Source organism: Rutilus rutilus (genome assembly GCF_951802725.1).
Source record: "Rutilus rutilus genome assembly, chromosome: 24".
NCBI lineage: Eukaryota > Metazoa > Chordata > Actinopteri > Cypriniformes > Leuciscidae > Rutilus > Rutilus rutilus.
The window spans coordinates 8,974,979-8,994,580 of NC_140228.1; the positions used below are offsets into that span (position 1 = coordinate 8,974,979).

General features: G+C 35.6%; 2 protein-coding genes across 3 annotated transcripts in view; both read left to right on the forward strand.

Moving 5' to 3' along the window:
- Positions 1–19,499, forward strand: part of palmdb (palmdelphin b) — a 33,669-nt gene extending 14,170 nt beyond the window's left edge. The window contains exons 3-9 of one of the 2 annotated variants that reach the window (XM_084399608.1): positions 175–226; positions 1,300–1,380; positions 1,649–1,779; positions 3,822–3,936; positions 16,174–18,241; positions 18,376–18,464; positions 18,542–19,499. In XM_084399608.1, the coding sequence (XP_084255734.1) occupies positions 182–226; positions 1,300–1,380; positions 1,649–1,779; positions 3,822–3,936; positions 16,174–18,241; positions 18,376–18,464; positions 18,542–18,625 (2,613 nt within the window). In that variant the 5' untranslated portion in view covers positions 175–181 and the 3' untranslated portion in view covers positions 18,626–19,499. Of the gene's footprint in view, positions 1–174; positions 227–1,299; positions 1,381–1,648; positions 1,780–3,821; positions 3,937–10,196; positions 10,278–16,173; positions 18,242–18,375; positions 18,465–18,541 lie in introns of those variants that run through there. The other variant, XM_084399609.1, reaches the window with a different exon arrangement.
- Positions 4,241–6,543, forward strand: LOC311284550 (palmdelphin-like). The gene is made up of 2 exons (XM_084399611.1): positions 4,241–4,474; positions 5,464–6,543. Exons 1-2 carry the CDS (start codon positions 4,339–4,341, stop codon positions 6,438–6,440), a joined length of 1,113 nt encoding a protein of 370 aa, XP_084255737.1. The 5' UTR covers positions 4,241–4,338; the 3' UTR covers positions 6,441–6,543.
- Positions 19,500–19,602: the final 103 nt, after the last annotated feature.

The following is a 19,602-nucleotide window of genomic DNA, read 5'->3' on the forward strand; positions in this document are numbered from 1 at the left end:
TTACCAAAACTTCTCTCATGCCAAGTTGCCAACCCACATGTGCCAATCAAAGCTTGTTACCAACCTGTTCTTAGTCTTCTAGACAGACATTGACGGAGGGTTGTTAGTGAGAATAGGTTGTTTATCTCTCTCTCTCTCTCTCTCTCTCTCTCTCTCTCTCGCTTTTTGTGTCAGGAGCATAATGGAGGAGGAAACCCTGCTGCGAGAGAGACTGCAGGCTATAACAGTGAGTATCAGGCTGTTCTTTTTGGTTTTGTGGAACAGAGAATCGAGGTTTTATATTGGCAAGGGAAATATTATCACATTATATATTGTTATTTGGCTTTGGTGTCAAGTTGGTGATCACAAAACCTTTCTAGGTGTTTGAAACGTGTATATAACAGATGAATTTTTCTCCGTTGTGTCTGGTAACCTTAATAAGGTGAGAGTTTTTAGTGTGTCATTTAAATAAAAGCACTTAATCCCAGCATTATGATCTTAATACTTTTGTGGCTTTGATGATATGAACCACACAACCATTCACTTTTTCCCTACCAGGATTTTTTTTCCCAACTTGCCAGCCACCGGCAGCATTTTTGATAATTTTCTCAAAATTTTGATGGCCCCCAGAATTTTTGTATGAATACGCAATATATCAAAATAAAGAACAGAGTCTACTTTTAAACAAACAAACATTAAAGGTTTATTCTAGCTTTTTGAACACTTGAATGCGAGTAAGTTTCATTTAAAAAAGCAACATTTTGAACTTAAAGCTGAAAAAATCACTTTTATTTTTTATTTTTTTGACTACAAAGCAATGCTTTTTATCACTTGTTTTGTGCTTCTTTTTTGCATGTGTTTTGATCTGGAGATTCAGAACTCTTTCAGAAGATGTGTTATAGCGCCCCCTACCGTATAACAGTGCAAACAAAGGAAAGCTAGAAAATTCCGTCAATGGCGGCGAAAGAGTTAATGGCCAGACAACCAATCAGAGAGATTAATCCTTGTATATCAGTTTCTGTCAGTATGTGAACTCCATCAAAGAACATTCAGAGCATATATGGAGATATCTGTCCATGTGTTATTTCTGTCCACACACAGCCTTTGAGCTGTTCATTTTATAAATGAAGTCATAGTTTATTAGAGAGTTAAAAATAATGCTGCAAAGCCTCCCTCTCAAAAAGACTATATTAGTTCTCTCCCTATGCTTGTGTTAATAGCAAGACGTGAAACAACAAAAGAGTATGGGGTCAAGGTGAAACTGAAAAAGGTTTAGGATCTTATTTTACTTTACATAGTATGACTCTGTTTTCTCATCAGGACAAAAGAAAAATTCGAGAGGAGATAGAAAAGAAACGAAGGAACACTGAGGAAGAGAAATTAAAGCTACAATATCTAAAGGTATGTGTTGTTATGTAATTATATATATATATGTAAATGAAATATTGAAGTATATATGAAGTATTCAAATAGTATATCAAAGTATATCAAAAGGTGAATAATTCAATTAATGTTTACATTTGTTATGTCAAATGATCATTATATTATTGCAACAGATTGTGTTTGCATTTTGTGATTTTATTATATTAATTTACAACACTGTAATGTAAAGAAAAAAAAGTCAGTTATCTTGATACAACATGCTGTGTCGCTTTCTTTGCCCGAACAGAAAAAAACTCTACGAGAACAATGGCTGATGGATGGATTGAGCACTCAGAGCGAAGAGGAGCAAGAATCTGTGAAGGCCCAGACTGAAGATTTCCAACAAAAGACTAAACTCCTGCAGAGCAATATCGACAGGTACTCTCTACAAATAAAAAGTGAAAAAAAGTTTGTACTCCATCACTAATGGTTGGCAAGGTTCTCGACTTCCTGATTGTGAGAAGCAATTGGATTATTCCTGTTTAACCACTGTGATGGGCTTTCAGTGTTAGCCAAGGTTCAGACAGATAGACCTCACTCACAGTATTACATAAACTGTCTACTTACACAACCCGCCTTGGCAGTGAGAGCCTGTTGACTTACGACAAGCTTTGTCTGGGAAAAAAACAACAATCATTATGCAGGAGGTCATACCTGGCGCAGGAAGCATGACTAACAAAGCAAAAGGACAAAATAACTGAGGAAAAATCTTTTTCAGAGATAGAAAATGAACCGCTCTCAAGTTACCATAAGCTGTAATACAGTATATCTGTGAAACACTCTCTGCCTGGTTTCTCCATGTGGAGCTTTATTTAGATGGAATGGAAGTTTGCTTTCAAGAAGTTGTTAAGGTTGATTTAAAGGACTCAAATCTCCAAAGAGCTTTCTCAAATAGACTCTTCAATATGATGGCTGCAGTTTAAACCAGTTGGATTAAGAGCAAAAAAAGCAATCAGAAGAAAATCTCCGCCATCACAGGACAGGCTAGTCATTTCCCGTCAGTTATCTTGGCGTATAGGTTCATGGCCCCGCTCAAAAACATAAATGAGGGTATACATTCTGAAACTAAAAACTCATTTTTTGATATCATCAGCTCTCTGCACATGCCACAGGCCTGGGGAATGTTAAAGATTGAACAATACTGAAACATTACACAAGGAGGTGCCATTATATAGAGTGATTTTCATGAAATTAGGTTACTTCAAAAAGGGCTAAAACATTTTTTTATACATTTGTTACTATATATATATGAAATAAAATAAAAAATAAAATAAACTACTGAATTAGATTACATATATGGATGATGTGCAATAATGGTGAAGCACTCGTTCAAAAGAAAACGGAGCTACTTGTTTTGTTTAAATCTTTTTTATTATATTATATTATATTTATGTACAATGCATCTTTTTTAGTGTTATTCTGAAATGCTTTTGTACAATCCCTATGCAATATATAAATATATAACACACACATACACACACACACACACACACACACACACACACACACACACACACACACACACACACACACACACACACACACACACACACACACACACACATAACATATATATATATATATATATATATATATATATATATATATATATATATGTATATAACAGAGTTAACAAATTGAAGTGGTTTGCACTACAAAAATTAAAGGCATAGTTTACCCAATTTTTTTTATTCTGTCATCATTTCCTCGTGCTCATGTGGAACCAAACTTTTATGACTTTCTTTTTTCTGTGAAACACAAAAGAAGAACAATGTTTTTTAGTTCAATGTTTGTCCACACAATGAAAGTAGGTGGTATTTCAGTGTTTTGGACCTCTTTGACTTTCATTGTATGGACAAAACCATTTAAAACATTTTCAAAGTATCTTCTTTTGTGTTCTACAGAATAAATAAAGTCAGATTTGGATCAATATGAAGGTGATGAAATCATGACACAATTTTCATTTTTGGGTGAACCATGCATTTAAGTAAAAATATGATGTTGCATTATTTCATCTACATATAACTTAATTGAAAAATAAGCTAAATTATATAAGTACGTAAGTAAAGCACCTTTAAAACTTATATAGCACCTTTTAAAAACCGTTTACAAAGTGCTTTACAGATCATAAATACGTGTGCATTCACAGAAAAGAAAGACATACATACAGACACATAATAGAGATAAGATTATAAAGAAACAGACAACAATAAAATAAATCAAAGAAAGACCGTAGTGATCAAATGTGTTTTGAGAGACTTGCATAGTGAGTCGATTGCTTGTAGTTCGTCAAGAAGAGAACTTGGGACTGAAATGACTAAAGGCTGACTCACCCATTTTTAGCTGTGTTTTTGACCTGATTACTGGCTTTTAGTAAAAGAGAGTCAAGATATGTAGCAACATTCCCTGCGTCTTTGCAGAATAGAGCTGGAGATTGCGGCTCTGGAGACGCAAGAGCTGGAGATTTCTGCAAAAGAGGAGATTCTTCTGAAACAACTGAAGGAGGTGGAGAAAACTCCAGAGGACATCATAAAGGTATTGCTTGTGTAATCACTTTAAAAGGCCTGGAGACTCCTTACCGCTTATTACAACACCGAGCCTCTTAAATTGGATCCGCTTTTGAGTTGGGAACTAGGGAAATCACTACAATGCTACATGCTGTGATGATTCCCCTCGGTTTCAAATTGACGTCAAGATAAAATTGTTTGATGCCAGTTGGTGCTGTGAGAAAAGGATCTGTTTGCGTGATATGTGATTTGTGTGAAACCTGGTTTTGTTTTATATCTTCAATCAAATCTGGTTTTGGCACTGCGCAAACTACTGTATTTCCCCACAGGAAGTAAACGCAAATATCCTCCCAGGTAAATACATTTCTTCTTTTTCCTATATATCTATTTGTACGGCATTTTTCCCTTGACACTTCCTCAACAGACCTTTATGTTGCTTCCTACAGAACCAGTCCAATACATCTACACTGCTATACCTGATGTCCCGAAGAGCTATACTCCCACAACTAGGAGGAGAAGTGTCACACCAGGGAAACACAAAACTGATGAAGAGCAGGAGAAAAAAGGTACAACGCAAGGCAACTATTTGCTGATATAATTCAGGATTTCCTGAATATTTTGTTTAGACAGTGCAAACATGTCATCAAACTGTCCACTTCTGTAATTATAGCAATTCAAGGTACATACAGTAAATGCTGTCTTTCATTTTTCATTTTCAAACATGAAAAAGATGGTTTCCATGACTTTAATTATGGGCATGACATAGAATTATGAAATCAAGTTATCACCATCTGAACACTGAACAGGATATTGTATATAGATACAGATTGCAAGATCACAATTTTTATTAAAGCAATAAGCCTCAAGAGGCCATGTGTTACTGTGTTTTTACCACAGGTATTTTCAAGCATATTAATTATAATAAATAGAATAATTCTTCCACCAAATACACTTCCGTTCAAAGGGTTGGTGTCAGTAAGGATGCACTCATCAAAGAATCCTGAAACAATTTATCACGGTTTTCACAAAAATGTTAATCAGCACAACTGTTTTCAACATTTATGATAATAAGAAATATCAGAATGATTTCTGAAGGATCATGTGACACTGAAGACTGGAGTAATGATGCTGAAAATTCAGCTTTGCCATCACAGGATTCAATTTTATTTTAAAATATTACATTGTAAAATATTCTATATTTTATTATATTCTATATGATATTATTTTAAATTGTCATCACAATATTACTGTTTTTACTATATTTTTATCAAATAAATGCAGCCTTGGTGAACAAGAGAGAACATGAAACATTTTTAATTTTTTTACAAAAACATTAAAAATCTTACCGATCACAAACTTTTAAATGGTATTGTATTTTAAATCTTTTGTGTTTTAGATATATTTAAGTCTTTGATTTTTGCTAATAATTTTTTTAATATATATATACACACATTTATTTAAATGTTGGATCAATTCTTGTTTTTGTTTGTCTGTTTTTTTAATCTCATGATTTGATTCGCAGTGGTTTGTGTTTAACGCTTTTCTTTCCTTTCAGCTACATACACCATGAAGATCAGTGTGGAAAAAGATCTCCGCACCGGTGAGAGTCACATCCTCTCCACGACCTCCATCGCACCTCTGGATCTCCAACAGCAAGGGATCAAACTCTTTGAAGATGGGCGGAAATCTGTCTACGCCTTGCCACCTGATGGCCAGGACTCCCAGAATGACATGAACGAGATGAGCCCTCTTGAAGTAGAGGAACTTCTGATGAAAGCCGCGGAGAAGAAAGTCCCATCAGATGTGGAATACCACGAACCTGTGTTTTCAAGCCCATTCAGTCGACCTACAACCCCTCAGAGGACAGAAAGAGGTTACATCAGTCTTCATGGCCTTCAGATGCCCAACAAGAACCAGAGTCCTTTTCAGGCTGAGAAATTTACCAAACAAGAAGCTCTTTACATTCCAGCCACTAAAACCAACCAGTATTTGGAAACCAACCAACCAGCTCAAAATGGACCATATGCTAACAATGAATACAGCGACATTACCAGGATCAGCCCGGGATCTTCTCCCATACAGGAGTGTGAGGAACAGCTTCGGATAACTCCAACGGCAGACTCCGGGCTGGGATTCGGACGGTATTCCCCTGTGAATCCGATGGAAGACTCTAGTCTCAACTTTGTGAGCTTACTCCCACCCGAGGTGGAATCTGGTGAACCTGTTACCATGATCTTCATGGGTTATCAGAATGCTGAATCCGATGAGGAAGATGAAGGAATCCAGGCTGAACTGGTAGTTATTGGTGATGGTGATGATGATGATGATGATGATGAAGCTCCTCTGTCGTACCACCCTCTGGGCTACCACAGCAAGATCTTCAAACCCAACAGTGTAGTGTACCGCTCTGAGATCAGGCCTGGTGCCATCAGAACCTCCGGCTCTGGAAGACACACGTTTGGAAATGAAACTGAAGACCCGATAGCCACAGGTACCATTCGAAGATTGAGGAGACACTTTGGTTTCCAATAACATTTCTTAGTTCCTTACATGTAAATGTACTTGACAATGAGGTTTCATATAAGGGAGAGTTCACCCAAAAATGAAAATTCTGTCATCATTTAAGGCCCGTTCACACCAAGAACGATAATATTAGCATCCACAGCAACGCACAATATTGTTGTGCACTTATAGCTGCCACTTTAATTGCTCAAGCTCTTTAAAGCAGAAAGGATTTTGATTGGCTGTTAATGTCTTTATTGTTTATCAGCTGGGAAAAAAAAGTGATTGGACTCCACTATTCTCATAGTTATCATTATTATTCTAGTTATCGTCCTTGGTGTGAACGGGCCTTCGTTTACTTGAAGATATTTTCGAAAATGTCTTGACAATGGAAGTCAGTGGACTCCAATGTTGTTTGGTTCCTTTAAATATCTTCTATTGTGTTCGACAGAAGAAAGAAAGTCATACAGGTTTAGAACGACATAAGGTTGAGTAAAAGGATGACAGAATATTCAGTTTTGAGTGAACTATTCCCTTTAATGCATCAGTTATCATGAACATCCACTTTTATAGCATTTATTAATCTCGGTTAATGTTCATTTCTACATTTTAAGTATATAAATTAACGTTAGTAAATGTTTTAAGAATAAACAGAAGCTAACAATAAAATATGTACACATTCACATTAACCTAGATTAATAATTTCTTTAAAACAGTTTAGTTTAGTTCATGATACCTAATGTTTTAACTGATGTCGAACCTTACTGTAACTTTAAGAATGCAAAGAAATATCCGGCAGCAAGACTACTAAAAATACTAGACTTGAATGTTTATAATCAACTGAAATATGCTGCATTGTGTTTGGAGCATCCGCACGTAATATTATATACTAATAATATTAAATAACACAAATGCATGAAATTAAACTTATTGTTTGTCTTATAACAACTGTCTTGTTTTTATATGAATAATAAAATAATTTCTGCTTTGACATTAACTTGCTGTTGTCATACTTTTTTTGGGACATTTTGGAGTAATATAACAAGATTGCTAATCAGACTTTAGTGGCTTGGGATTTAAAAGACAAAACTTTTCTTACAAAAAATGTACCATGGTAAACAGTTAATGACAAAAACAAACAAGCAAACATATAATCTGGCACTTTTAAGACCACTGCACACTGTCAAAAATAATCCAAATACAATAATATTACAGAAAGGAAATCCCATATTCATTTATTGTAGTAATTTCTGTGGCGGAGACTGGTTACCATGGTGAATGTGTGCAATGGCTGATAAAACATAATGGCTTTTAGATATCTTTAAGGACATGTTATTCATTTCTTTATTTTGTTTCATTATAGGTTCAGCCGTTTCCGACAGCTAATGTGTGAATTAGCATAGTATTTTTTTTTTCTCCTCCAGAGTAATGCGCCGTTCCCGTCCATCAGCTATAATTGAGCACTTTGCCCTTGGTTGCTTTTAAGACATTGTGTCTGTTCAAAAGATCTTTCATAACATCTGCCAAAAAGACAGTTATGTAATAATCCTTGGCTTGCGTTACGTAAGGTGCAAAATGAATGCTAAAACCTGCGATGTTCGGCATATTCATTGTTTTCTCTGTTTTGTCATCCCCTCATTTTGGCTCGTCAGTGCAGGGTAAATGTGCTAACTGCAATCCCATCATCCTCTCTAATGACAGATCGCAGACAAATCCAATGATTTCATTGATTGATTGGATCGTACTGGATTTTGATTGGGGTTGAAACTAACTATCTAAGCAACTGCATGCAGAATATCCAGGTGTGGTTGAACTGAAATATTCTTACTGTCTTCTCCACAGCGCTGCCAATGAAATGTCTCAGCTGAGAAATACATGTAAGCTCTTCAAAGCAAGATTACAATGTCGGCAGCTTGTATTTGCTGATGAGGATGGAAAGGACTGAGAGACTGATCTGAAAAAAAAAAAACAAAAAAAAAACTGCTTATGACATGAATCATATTTGAGTGCCATCATGTTGTACATAATGTTTTTCAGTTGACTGTTATGTAATTTATTTTGCTTTTTGGTAAAGTTTTTTTCTGTTTTTTATTTTATTTTATTTTTTTATGTTTCTTTATCAAAGTGATGGATGATACAAATTTTTGGTAACACTTTACAAAAAGGTCTCATTTGTTAACATTAGTTAATGTATTAACTAACATGAACTAACAATTAGCAATTCATTTGTTACCGTATTTATTAGGGGTGTAACAATATATCGTGTCACAATATATCGCAATACAAAAATGCAACAATATGTATCGTGGATAGTGAAAATATGTATCGTGGAAAGTTCACCCAAAATAAAAATTACCCTGTGAGAAAAAATGGAAGTTTTCAGAGTCAGTAGTACTACATTAAACTACAATATATTATGTTGAATATAATGTATAATAATGGGGGGATATATGTGGGTCCTGATAATGCATGTTATAAGTCTTATGTTACCTGTAAAAAGTGGCCTACATTATTTTAAATATATCTAGCCAGTGACAGAGTGCAAGCATATTCGTCTAAAATAATTCTGTATTTTCAGCTTCAGAGTCATGAATATATTTATTCTGGTGTCACCATTGTCTAAGCCTATTCATTTACACCCACAATGTTATATCAAATTTAGCATTAAATCAACATTACATTTTTTCCTAACCTTTTATTATATGTCTTGGAGTATCGCAATAATATCGTATCGTGAGTTCAGTATCGTGATATGTATCGAATCGTGAAATTAGGGTATCGTTACACCCCTAGTATTTATTAATATTTGTTAATGTTAGTTAATAAAAATACATCAGTTATTGTTTGTTCTCTGTGCATTAACTAATTTTAACAAATACAACTTTAGATTTGAATCATTTATTAGTAAATGTTGAAATGGACATTAACTAAAATTAATAAATGCTGAAGTGTTGTTCATTCAACTAAAGTAGATAACTAATGTTATGAAACCTTATTGTAAAGTGTTACCATTTTGTCTGTCCCCTCCCCAAAACCTCCTTTTGCAGGGGCAAAGTTTTATGTAAGGTGACTTAATTGAATATATTATAAATAATATTACATTTAACAAACTGAGTTGTATCTTGCCAACATTCACACTCCAAATGTTATTTTCCTAATCAACATTGCTGTCATATTTTCCAGCAAAAAAAAAAACATCCTTCAAATAATATACATTTACTTTAATTTTTTAATTGACCAAAATTGCTAAATATATATATATATATATATTTTTTTTTTTTTTTTTGTTGACCATAAATCTAACAAAATGAGTTGTAGAGCAAGAAAGAAAGCAGGAAAAATATCTAGTGGGGGTTAAAAATTAAATTTGATATATTCTCTCAAAACAAGTTTTAATGTTACGCATTTAGTGAATTTGTAAATTTATCCTGCTTTGATATTTTTACAATAAAAAAAGATACAAATATTCTTTTTGCCAGTCTAATGTATGTTTACATGACACACATCAAAATGAAAAGAAGTGACAAGTGTTTAAACACATTAAACACTTAAACTTTATCACTGCATCAGAGCAAAGGGCAGGTTTTTGAGCGGATAGTAATGAACCATATTACGTCATATTCTCTAAAGATGAGAAACCGATTACATGAAACCTTGAGAATATGCTTGATTGACAGAAAAGCTTTTAAGAAATTCCTTGTGAAACTGAGTGCGCGCGTCGGAACGGCTGAGGCTGCTCAGCTATTGGCTGTTTCTGGCACATTCAGAGTAAGTCACAGTCTCTGTGGTTACAGAGAAGCAGAGCTTCAGCCAAGACAGAATCGCTGAGCACGTTCCCTGTCCTCCGTCTGCTCGTATCACAACAAGGTAGGACGCAGAGAACTTTATAAATGGTCAGACTTCTACTTAATGAAAATGTATGGGGTGAATGAAACTTGTTTAGGTGTCATGCTGTTGGTTTTACATGTAGTTTGTGCTGGATTGCTGTTATACATTTTTCAGTGGTGCTGTAAAGAATGTGATATTGTTGAGATGCTCTGACAAACAGATGCTGAACTCATTGGGTTTGTGCTAACGTGGTCTAAAGAGACTTGATTTGGTGCAAACAAGAGTGTGAGAGTGTGTGCGCTTGCATGGGGTGATAGGTTTCTGTCTGCTTTTCCGACTGAAACATTTACTGTATTAAATGTGAAACTTAATATTGTTGCATCATAAATGTGAGAAGTGAGATTGCATTGATACTTGATGATATGTATATTGTTACATTTTTGTAATCTGGCTTAAATGACATCCATGATGTGCATCTTTAAAGCATTATGAATTAAAAAATGCCAGTCATATCAATAAAACTCATTATTTTGGGCTTCAAAATTCATCAACGTCCTCTCTAATTTAAACCTGAAGCGTGAAGATGGAACAACACGAAGAACAGAAGCTGTGAAAGTTTAATTAATCCCAGGCTGCTTGTACAAACCTCGAGCACTTCAGAAAACGTGGAATATGAGATCTGAGATGTTGTCAGACAGCATCAGCACTGGGCTTCTCAGCTGAATGTGTGTGTGGGTGTGTGAGTGTGTTTTAGAGTGAATTAAAGTGTCTGCGTGGGTGAGTGGAGGCGTGCGTGTGTGTGTGTGCCTAGGGTAAATGTGAGACAGAGATGGATCCTCTTTGGAACTGATTACAGATGAGAATGTCTCCTGGTCCATTTCACCCTCCCATTAATGCAGAGAAGAGCAGAGAGCTGACACATGAACTGTTATTAATATGTCAGCAAAAATATGGGTAACACTTTCTATGCAGCCTGTACTCATAATACACAGTATTCATTATGGCTTATTTTAGAATTTCAAATCAGGTATGTTCTTTTAATTAATTGAAACCAATACTTGAAAATTCATGGTTAAAACACAGCATAATCACCAAATTTCACATATTATAATGGATTATTCTCTTGATTATATTGTATTCATAATAATAATAATAATAAACACCTTGACCAAGTAAATAAATATAAAAATGTATATACAGCATGTATATAAAATCATATATAATTGTATTTATAAAAAATATTTAAATGAAAATAGATATAGTTTGCATTCATATTATTATTATTTTTATTATTTTTCATAACAATTACTGTGAAGTCTAAATGTGTGTGTGTGTGTGTGTATATATATATAAATATTTTCTAACAATATAGATCTTAACTATCACTTTTTATCAATTTGACACATTCTTGCTGAATAAAAGTATTAATTTCTATAAAAAGAAAACAAAATTACTGATCCCAAACTTTTGAATGGTAGCGTAATATTGTTATACAAGATTTCTATTTTAAATAGAAATAGAATAAAAAGTAATTTTTTTACTTTTTATTCATCAAAAAATCCTGAAAAAACGTATCACAGGTTATAAAAACATTAAGCAGCACAACTGTTTTCAACATCTATAATAAATCTGCATATTAGAATGATTTCTGAAGGATCATGTGACACTGAAGACATTGCATCAGCTTTGCATCATATAAATAAATTATATTTTAAAGTATATTAAAATAGAAAATCATTATTTTAAATTGTAATAATATTTCTCAATATTACTGTTTTTTTTTCTGTATTTTTGATCAAGAAAAAGAGACTTCTTTCAAAAACAAAAATAGTAATGTTTCCAAACTTTTGACCGGTGTGTATATATTTACATATTATATATACATACATACATATATACATGTGTGTGTGTATATATTTTTACTATTTGCACTGTAAAAAGTGAACAGTTGGATCAACTTAAAAAAATTATGAAAAATGAAAAAAACTTAAATTGGTAACACCTAAAGAAATGAAGTTTTCTCAACTTAAATTATCACGTTTTATCGTGAAAAACGTGATAATTTAAGTTGAGAAAACTTAAATTCTTTAGGTGTTACCAATTGAAGTAATTTTTTTAAGTTGATCCAACTGTTCACTTTTTACAGTGTGGTAAAGGTCTGAAGTAATATCTGAACTTCATTTTTGTATATTTATATTTGTATATTATATTATATTGCTATATTTTTTTATAGCAATAAAATCCAAGATCCAACTGTTCACTTTTTACAGTGTGGTAAAGGTCTGAAGTAATATCTGAACTTCATTTTTGTATATTTATATTTGTATATTATATTATATTGCTATATTTTTTATATATATATTTATTCTCTTGTATTAAAAACTATTTTTATGTGCAAGCAGCTTCTCTAAATAATTTCATTCAAACTGATGAATCTCTACAGAATTCTCCCTTCGAGACGTTTGTGTCTTATTCTGCAATGCTCTCATGCCGCATAGTGATTTTTATCACCCGAGAACATCGCCTTCCCATTTCCAAAGGCTCAGTGCTCAGTCACATGCATCTGAATGGCCACCTACGCTCTGGCCCCCCAGCACCTGTTACTGTGATGCTCCACACAGGTTATTATTTCATTCTGAATAGAACAACCTTGAGCATGAAATGTTCTTCTTTAATGGCCTTTGCTCACACAATGCTGCACACAGCCTATAGATACCGAAACAGTTACCTTGTTACCAGTTACCTACAAAATATATACCTTGCTTATATTTATTAGTGAAATCTCTGCACCAACTATGACATAACTTTCATTTAAGGAAACCCATCGACCTCATTGACAAGCCACTTATTGATCAGTCAGCCAAAACTGCAGCTGTTAATGCAAAAACACTGGAGCGGCAAATCAGAGTTGAGATGCCCTGAGGTGACCACTCATGCCAACATCAGTGACATCAGATCAACTCGCAATGGCATTTCTGCCAATAACTCCCATATCAGGGCAAGTTCACTTCCTATCCATGCATCCACAAACTATTTACTCAAGCCCAGAGTGCATGCAGGTTTCACCAGGAAGATTTTCTTGGCAAAGTGGTGATGATCTCCTTCTGGCTCCTGTTTCTAAAGCTCACGGTAGGTATTGGGACACGCTGGTACCTCCGTCTGCCTTCAATGCAAATGTTATTGTCACTGAATAATTTGTGGATTACAGATTGTCATGACACAAATGCTGAGACGGAGAGGGTGCGAGAGCGTTGAAGTTTTCTCACAAGCTGAGCTGCTAGAGGAGGAGCCGGGTAGGGGGGTGTTGCTATGGTAGTCAACACTTTACCGCTTGTCATTTTCATGAGGCTTTGTGCCTTTTGTGTAGCTTGATTGGGGTGAAATGGGCAGGCGCTGAAGTGGATGGTAATTTCACATAATTTTGACTGTTTTTAGTGGTCGCATTAGCATGCCGCTTGAGTTCTGAATGATTGTGGGAGACTTTCGTGCAATGCTGGTAATTGTACCAAACGGGCATCAAGGAACAGCTAGACGACTGAAGTATTTCAAGCCAAAATGAACTTATATAATCTATGAATGGTGCTGTCAATTTATAGATTTTGATTTCAACACAACCCCCATATTGTACTGATATTGTGTTATGTTCAGCATTCAAGTGTGTAATTGTGGTTTTGATGTTGTGAGAGAGAAAAAATCCCTTTTCTAATCCCCATGGCTGCAGATTTAGTCTGTCAGAAAGTGTTTGAGTGTTAGATCACACATCACTTTGGCACTTGGTACGAATGAGATCAGAAAAATCCATGTAAACAAACCACGCTGCCATGATCAAACGCTCTGCAGTGGCGCATCAACAAGACAAGACAAGACAAATAAGGACATGCAATGTGTGATTGATTGTTTATTCTCATATAAAATGCTCTCTCAGTATGCAATATAAGAAACCATGTGGTCAGTGCAGTGGCAGTCTATGAGGGTGTAATCTTTAAGAAGATTTCTTCTTTCTTTTCCTGTCTGATCCAGAGCCTATGCTGCTGATTAAATACAGGACATGAATAAGAGCCAGTTCTGCAGTCTTATATAATGAGTCTACCTACTATAACCCATTTTTGTGAAATAATTCACTGTAATTAAACAAGTGATTTCACTTTCTTCTTAAACCCTAATATAGGGAATAAATGTTGCATATTTTACATAAGGAAGCCCTGGTGAATTTCAAATATTTTAAAAATAACGTTCACACTATAAAATGTGTTAAACAGATGTAACAAGGTGCAATTTGGGAGAGTCTGTTCAAAAGGTAAGCATTTCTGTGCAGAGTGAAACTAATGCTTGTGACTAACCTGTTTTTTTAAGTGCTGTGCAATTACAACAACAACATGGTGCCTTTCAAAAATCATAGGCGTTGCTGGACGTTTAGCAGTGCTTCTGTCGCAATTTTTCATCTCAGCCTAAAAGAATAACGTTACATAAAAATCTGTCATTATTTTATCTCAATTCTTACCTGAAAAAGAGGCTGCAGTAACCAGTAAGCTATCTGAGGTTATTCACTGTTCTTTACATTAAATAGGCCGCTATATATGCTTTCTTCTCACAGTAGATTCGCATCTGTTCTCTTTCAGAAGGTCCTATTAAAGAGATAGTTCGCCCAAAAATGAAAATTCTGTCATCAGACAGAAACATTCTCACCCTCAAGTTGTTTACATTCAGCAAAATATCTACCTTTGTGTTCGTCAGAATAATGAAATTCATTTCATACAGGTTTGGAATAACTTGAGGTGAGTAAATGATATAATTTTTATTTTGGGGGGAACTATCCCTTTAAAACCAGGACGGAATGATATTGATAACGTTCGGTTCCATTGCCAATTCCGAATACTCGGAAGTGTCCGACATTTCAGTGCAAAACGAATGAGTCTTTTTAGTGAATCACATACAGCACGATATGTGAAGTCCCGAGCTAATGATTCATATGAGCCGGAACATTTTAGTGAATCAATACGTATGCAACGCGATCAGTGAAGTCAAATCACTCAACAAATTACTCTTATTAGCAGTTCTTTTAAATGATACAGAAAAACGTATAAATCAGTTGAAGCAATTTCACAATTATTCTCATTCATTTACTGAACAGCAAGTCATTAATTTCATCATGTCTAAGAACAACATTGTTGTTCATATGACAATGTGTTGTTAAAGATACACATTATTTTTGTGGTATTTAAAAAAAAAAAAAAAAAAAATTCTTATTTAAAATGTATTAAAAGGATAGTTCACCCAAAAATGAAGGTTGATAGTTCACCCTTTATTTCTTCTGTTGAACACAAAAGAAGATCATTTGAAGAATGCTGGTAACCAAATAGTTGATGGGCCCCATTGACTACCATTGTAGAAAAAACAAAAAATACTATGTAAGTTACCAACATTCTTCAAAATATCTTCTTTTGTGTTCAACAGAATAAAGAAACTCATACAGGATTCGAACTAATTGAGGGGGAGTAAAAGATGTCAGAAATTTCATTTTTGGGTGAACTATCCCGTTAACAACAGAATTGGATTTTTCCCTTAAATTCAAATAAATCGTTAATGGAACCATTAAAGAACCGGAATTCAATTACTCAGTATAGAATGCATTCATATGTGCCATCATTCCTGATGTATTTTAGTGGTTTTACTTTATTTGTAAAAGTTGTTAGTCAAGCAAGTTTTTCAACCTCCTGCCAGGAATATTACTTTTAGCTACGTCAGCTCAAGCTCAGGAAGTTTCCTATATAAGAATCAGCCCTGAAAAACGTAGAAATTTAGTATTACATAAGATCGGTACTAAAGATGAGTGGGTGCAAATTTAGCTTTGGTATGCTGTGAATGTTTTGGTGATTAGGGAAATGAGATTCCTCTTGCTGCTTTTGAATTTATTTGTCGTATTTCTCTCTTGCAGGGAGCTACGAGTGAGCTTGAAGAGGTGGACAGACTGGAAGAGATTGCAGGTTCTTCTCATCCTGAGAATCCAGAGCATACAGAGCTGAAGTCCCTGTCTGAGCCTGTAACCATGGAGACAAGTGAAAACTCCGGCACAGCAAACATAATTGACTGTGAAATGGAAGTCCTGGAGACTGAGTTACCTGAGAGCAAGGACACAGGAAACATAGATGAACAAGTTTGTCATGATGCTGATGTTTTAGAGTCCATTAGTACAAAAGTTGTGGCCGACATTTTAGCAGGCTTACCTCCTACGGAAACCAAGGCTGATGAGCTGGAAGACATTTGCAGTCCAAAAGAGGCGCTTGTCTTGGAGGACACTCAAGAAGAACTTTATCGCAATGAGTCAATTACCTCTTCGATATCCGACACTCCGTCAAGTGCTGAGAGCGTGTATGAAAATGACGTCACGCATAAGAGGCAAGATTCGCTGAGACAGGAACCGTTGGAGAACATCGCACCTCAAACAGATGATGTTGACGATGCAGATATGTTAGACCCATTGGGTATAGACTCACATGAAGACATCTTAGAAAGTTTTGGATGTGAGGAGCCGGAAGAAACCATCCTTGAGCACTACATCCGAGAAGAAGTTCTGTCAGACGTCTCCACAGAGTCCTGTCACGACCCAGACGAAATAGACGAGTGTCTTCGTGTCGAAATAGCTGCAGCGTCATCAGACAGCGAAACCGATGATAAATGGAGGTGCTTCTTCTCTTCCTCAATCAATAAGGAAGATGATGATTCCTACCTTGACAGCCTTGAGCTGAGCGCACAAGAACTCTTTATTCAAAAAACAGAAGTTCTGAATACTGAGGAAATTTCAAAGGAAACTGAAGAGCAGGAGGTTCCTGTGGGAGAAGAAGTGCTAGAACAACCAGGGAATGACCCAGATCAGCAACCGGAAGAGATATCTTACAATTCATCCACACTGTTCCACGGCTTGTCCAAGATTTCCGAAGATGATGAGGATCTTGGACGAGGCTCAGCAACCCACAAGAGCAATTCATTCGATTCCGTCAAATCCGATTCCGGCAAAAAGGTGCCGAAAGATTATTGTGTGATTCAGGAAATGAAAAGCGAGAACGTCAGTACTGAACATGTGGATTTCAAAGTTGCTCGCCAACAGTGGCTAGAGATCGAAGAGCAAACGAAAAACTTGACACACCATCCAAGCACACCAACAACTCGATCTGGCACCTGCCAAGGTAGTCACAGTTTCATGTATACGCCCGTCCGCAACATCGACCGGCCCAAGAGGGACCTTGAGAGCTTGTCGCTTGCAGAGGACTATGCGCACACCCAGTTTAGCCCTTGCTCTGAGGATTCAGGTCTGGATGACTCTAGTTATAGATCGCAGTTTGAAGACCCAGAGACTCCAATTGAGAAAGAGATTCGCATGACCATGGAGCGTGAGGACAACCTGAGGCGTGAGAGGGGAATGTCAAAATCTTACTCCAGTGACTGCGTACAGATGAGGGTGAGATCTGCCAGCTTGAACCCTGGAAAGCTATGCCAAGAAGTCGATGAGAAAAGGAAGATGTTTGATCACCAGGATGACGATAGTAGTATATCCAAATCTCTCATCAGCATGATGCCTTCTTTCACCATTACCTCCTCACCATCCAAAAGCTCACAGAAACTAGACTTGGCCACCAACAGCGTTATCGTCCTCGAGCCAGAGCCTTTCCCTCCAAGTCCACGACATGGAAAGATGGTGTCCTCCAAATCTGCTGACTGGAGACCTGAAGATACCCCTAATCTCATCATTCTGGAGACATCAAACCTCATCATTCGAAGTGCATCTGAGTTCAACTTGAATTCTGCTTCTGAGGAAATCCAGGAGAAGATGTTTCTCAACAACCCGTTTTTTAAGCTGCGGTCCAGGAGTACGATATCTCTCGTTGATGAGGAGATTAAGATGGTGAAGCAGCGAGAAGAGGAACTGAAGCGTCAAAGGGCCAGTGTTTACTCAAAGGATCACTTCCTGATGTCTCCAAATCGTTTGGACAGCTCATCATTTACAGGTACTGCATGCCAACAGAAAATTACAGACAGAAGTTTTCATTCCATTGATCTGAAGTAATGACTACATCACTGAGACTGCAAAACACATTGTCAGAAAAGATCTGTTCATTATTGGTTTTCAATATAATTTCAGATGATGTGCCAATTAAATGTAAATCATCCCCTTCATCTCCAATGAAAACATGCAGAATGGATCGTTCAGCTTTGGCTTGTGATCAGAGAGTAAGTATATGTATGTATATATATATGTATATATGTATGAATGTAAATGAAAATCACTTTTATTGTCCTCTCAATAGTTTCTTGAAACCTATGCTGGAGGCCGACGTAAAAGTGCCATGGCTTTGCGCTGGGAGGCAGGGGAGTTTGCGAACAATGAGTAAAATAAAACCAAGATGGACACTGATCGTCAATTTGCAGCTGTTTTACGTAAGAGAATTTTCAATGCTCAAAATTGTTTGTTTATTGTGACAGCATATACACTTGCTACTGCTGCTTGTGTGACTTTGTTGTTGATCCTGAAACAAATCTGCATAAGCCGAGATGCCTAAATGTTATTTGAATGTACTGTTTCACGCATATTTGTGATTCCTCTTTGATGAGGTATCTAGAGAGACTTATAAACCATATTTTTTAGTGTTTTGTCTATGAAGTTGAGGAAAATATGTACTGTATATTCGTATATTCATATATTCGTATTTTCTTGTATGGAAATGTTTGTAAATCCCTAAATAATATGAAAATATGAAACAGTATTAAAGGGTTTTAGGATCAAATTTAAGTCAAAATATACACAAAATGGATGCATTTTGTTAAATATCGCAGAAAACATCAATTTGGTATCTTTTGTCAAAAGGAAATCATTGAGAGATTCCTTTTTTTTAAAGAATGAATATGAATTTGATTGCTAGGAATAGAGGACATTTTTTGAAGATACTAATCTGCATCCAGATAACATTTCAATACTTCAGTTACACTCAGTATGAGCTTAAAGCTTAAATCTATTCAGAAAATCATCTACTATCTAAAAATGACCTGTTGCTTTGTTGTCCACAGAAAATGTGCATATTTGTCAAACCGCCATGCTTTTAAAAGAGTATTGCTTGCTAACCTTGCTTACCATGTCAGTCTCAAGAAAATACTTGCTTTGCATACCATTTGAACAATCACATGTTCAAAACAAGAATTAAAAAATAAATGTCAATTAAAATCAATTGTCTTTTTATACTAAAACAGTTAACTCTGACGAGCAAACGCACAAGATTGTTTTTTGTATTAACACTTCACAGGAGAAAACACATTTCCTCACACAAAAATGTGATTATCACACACACACACAAATAAATGGCATGATATTCAA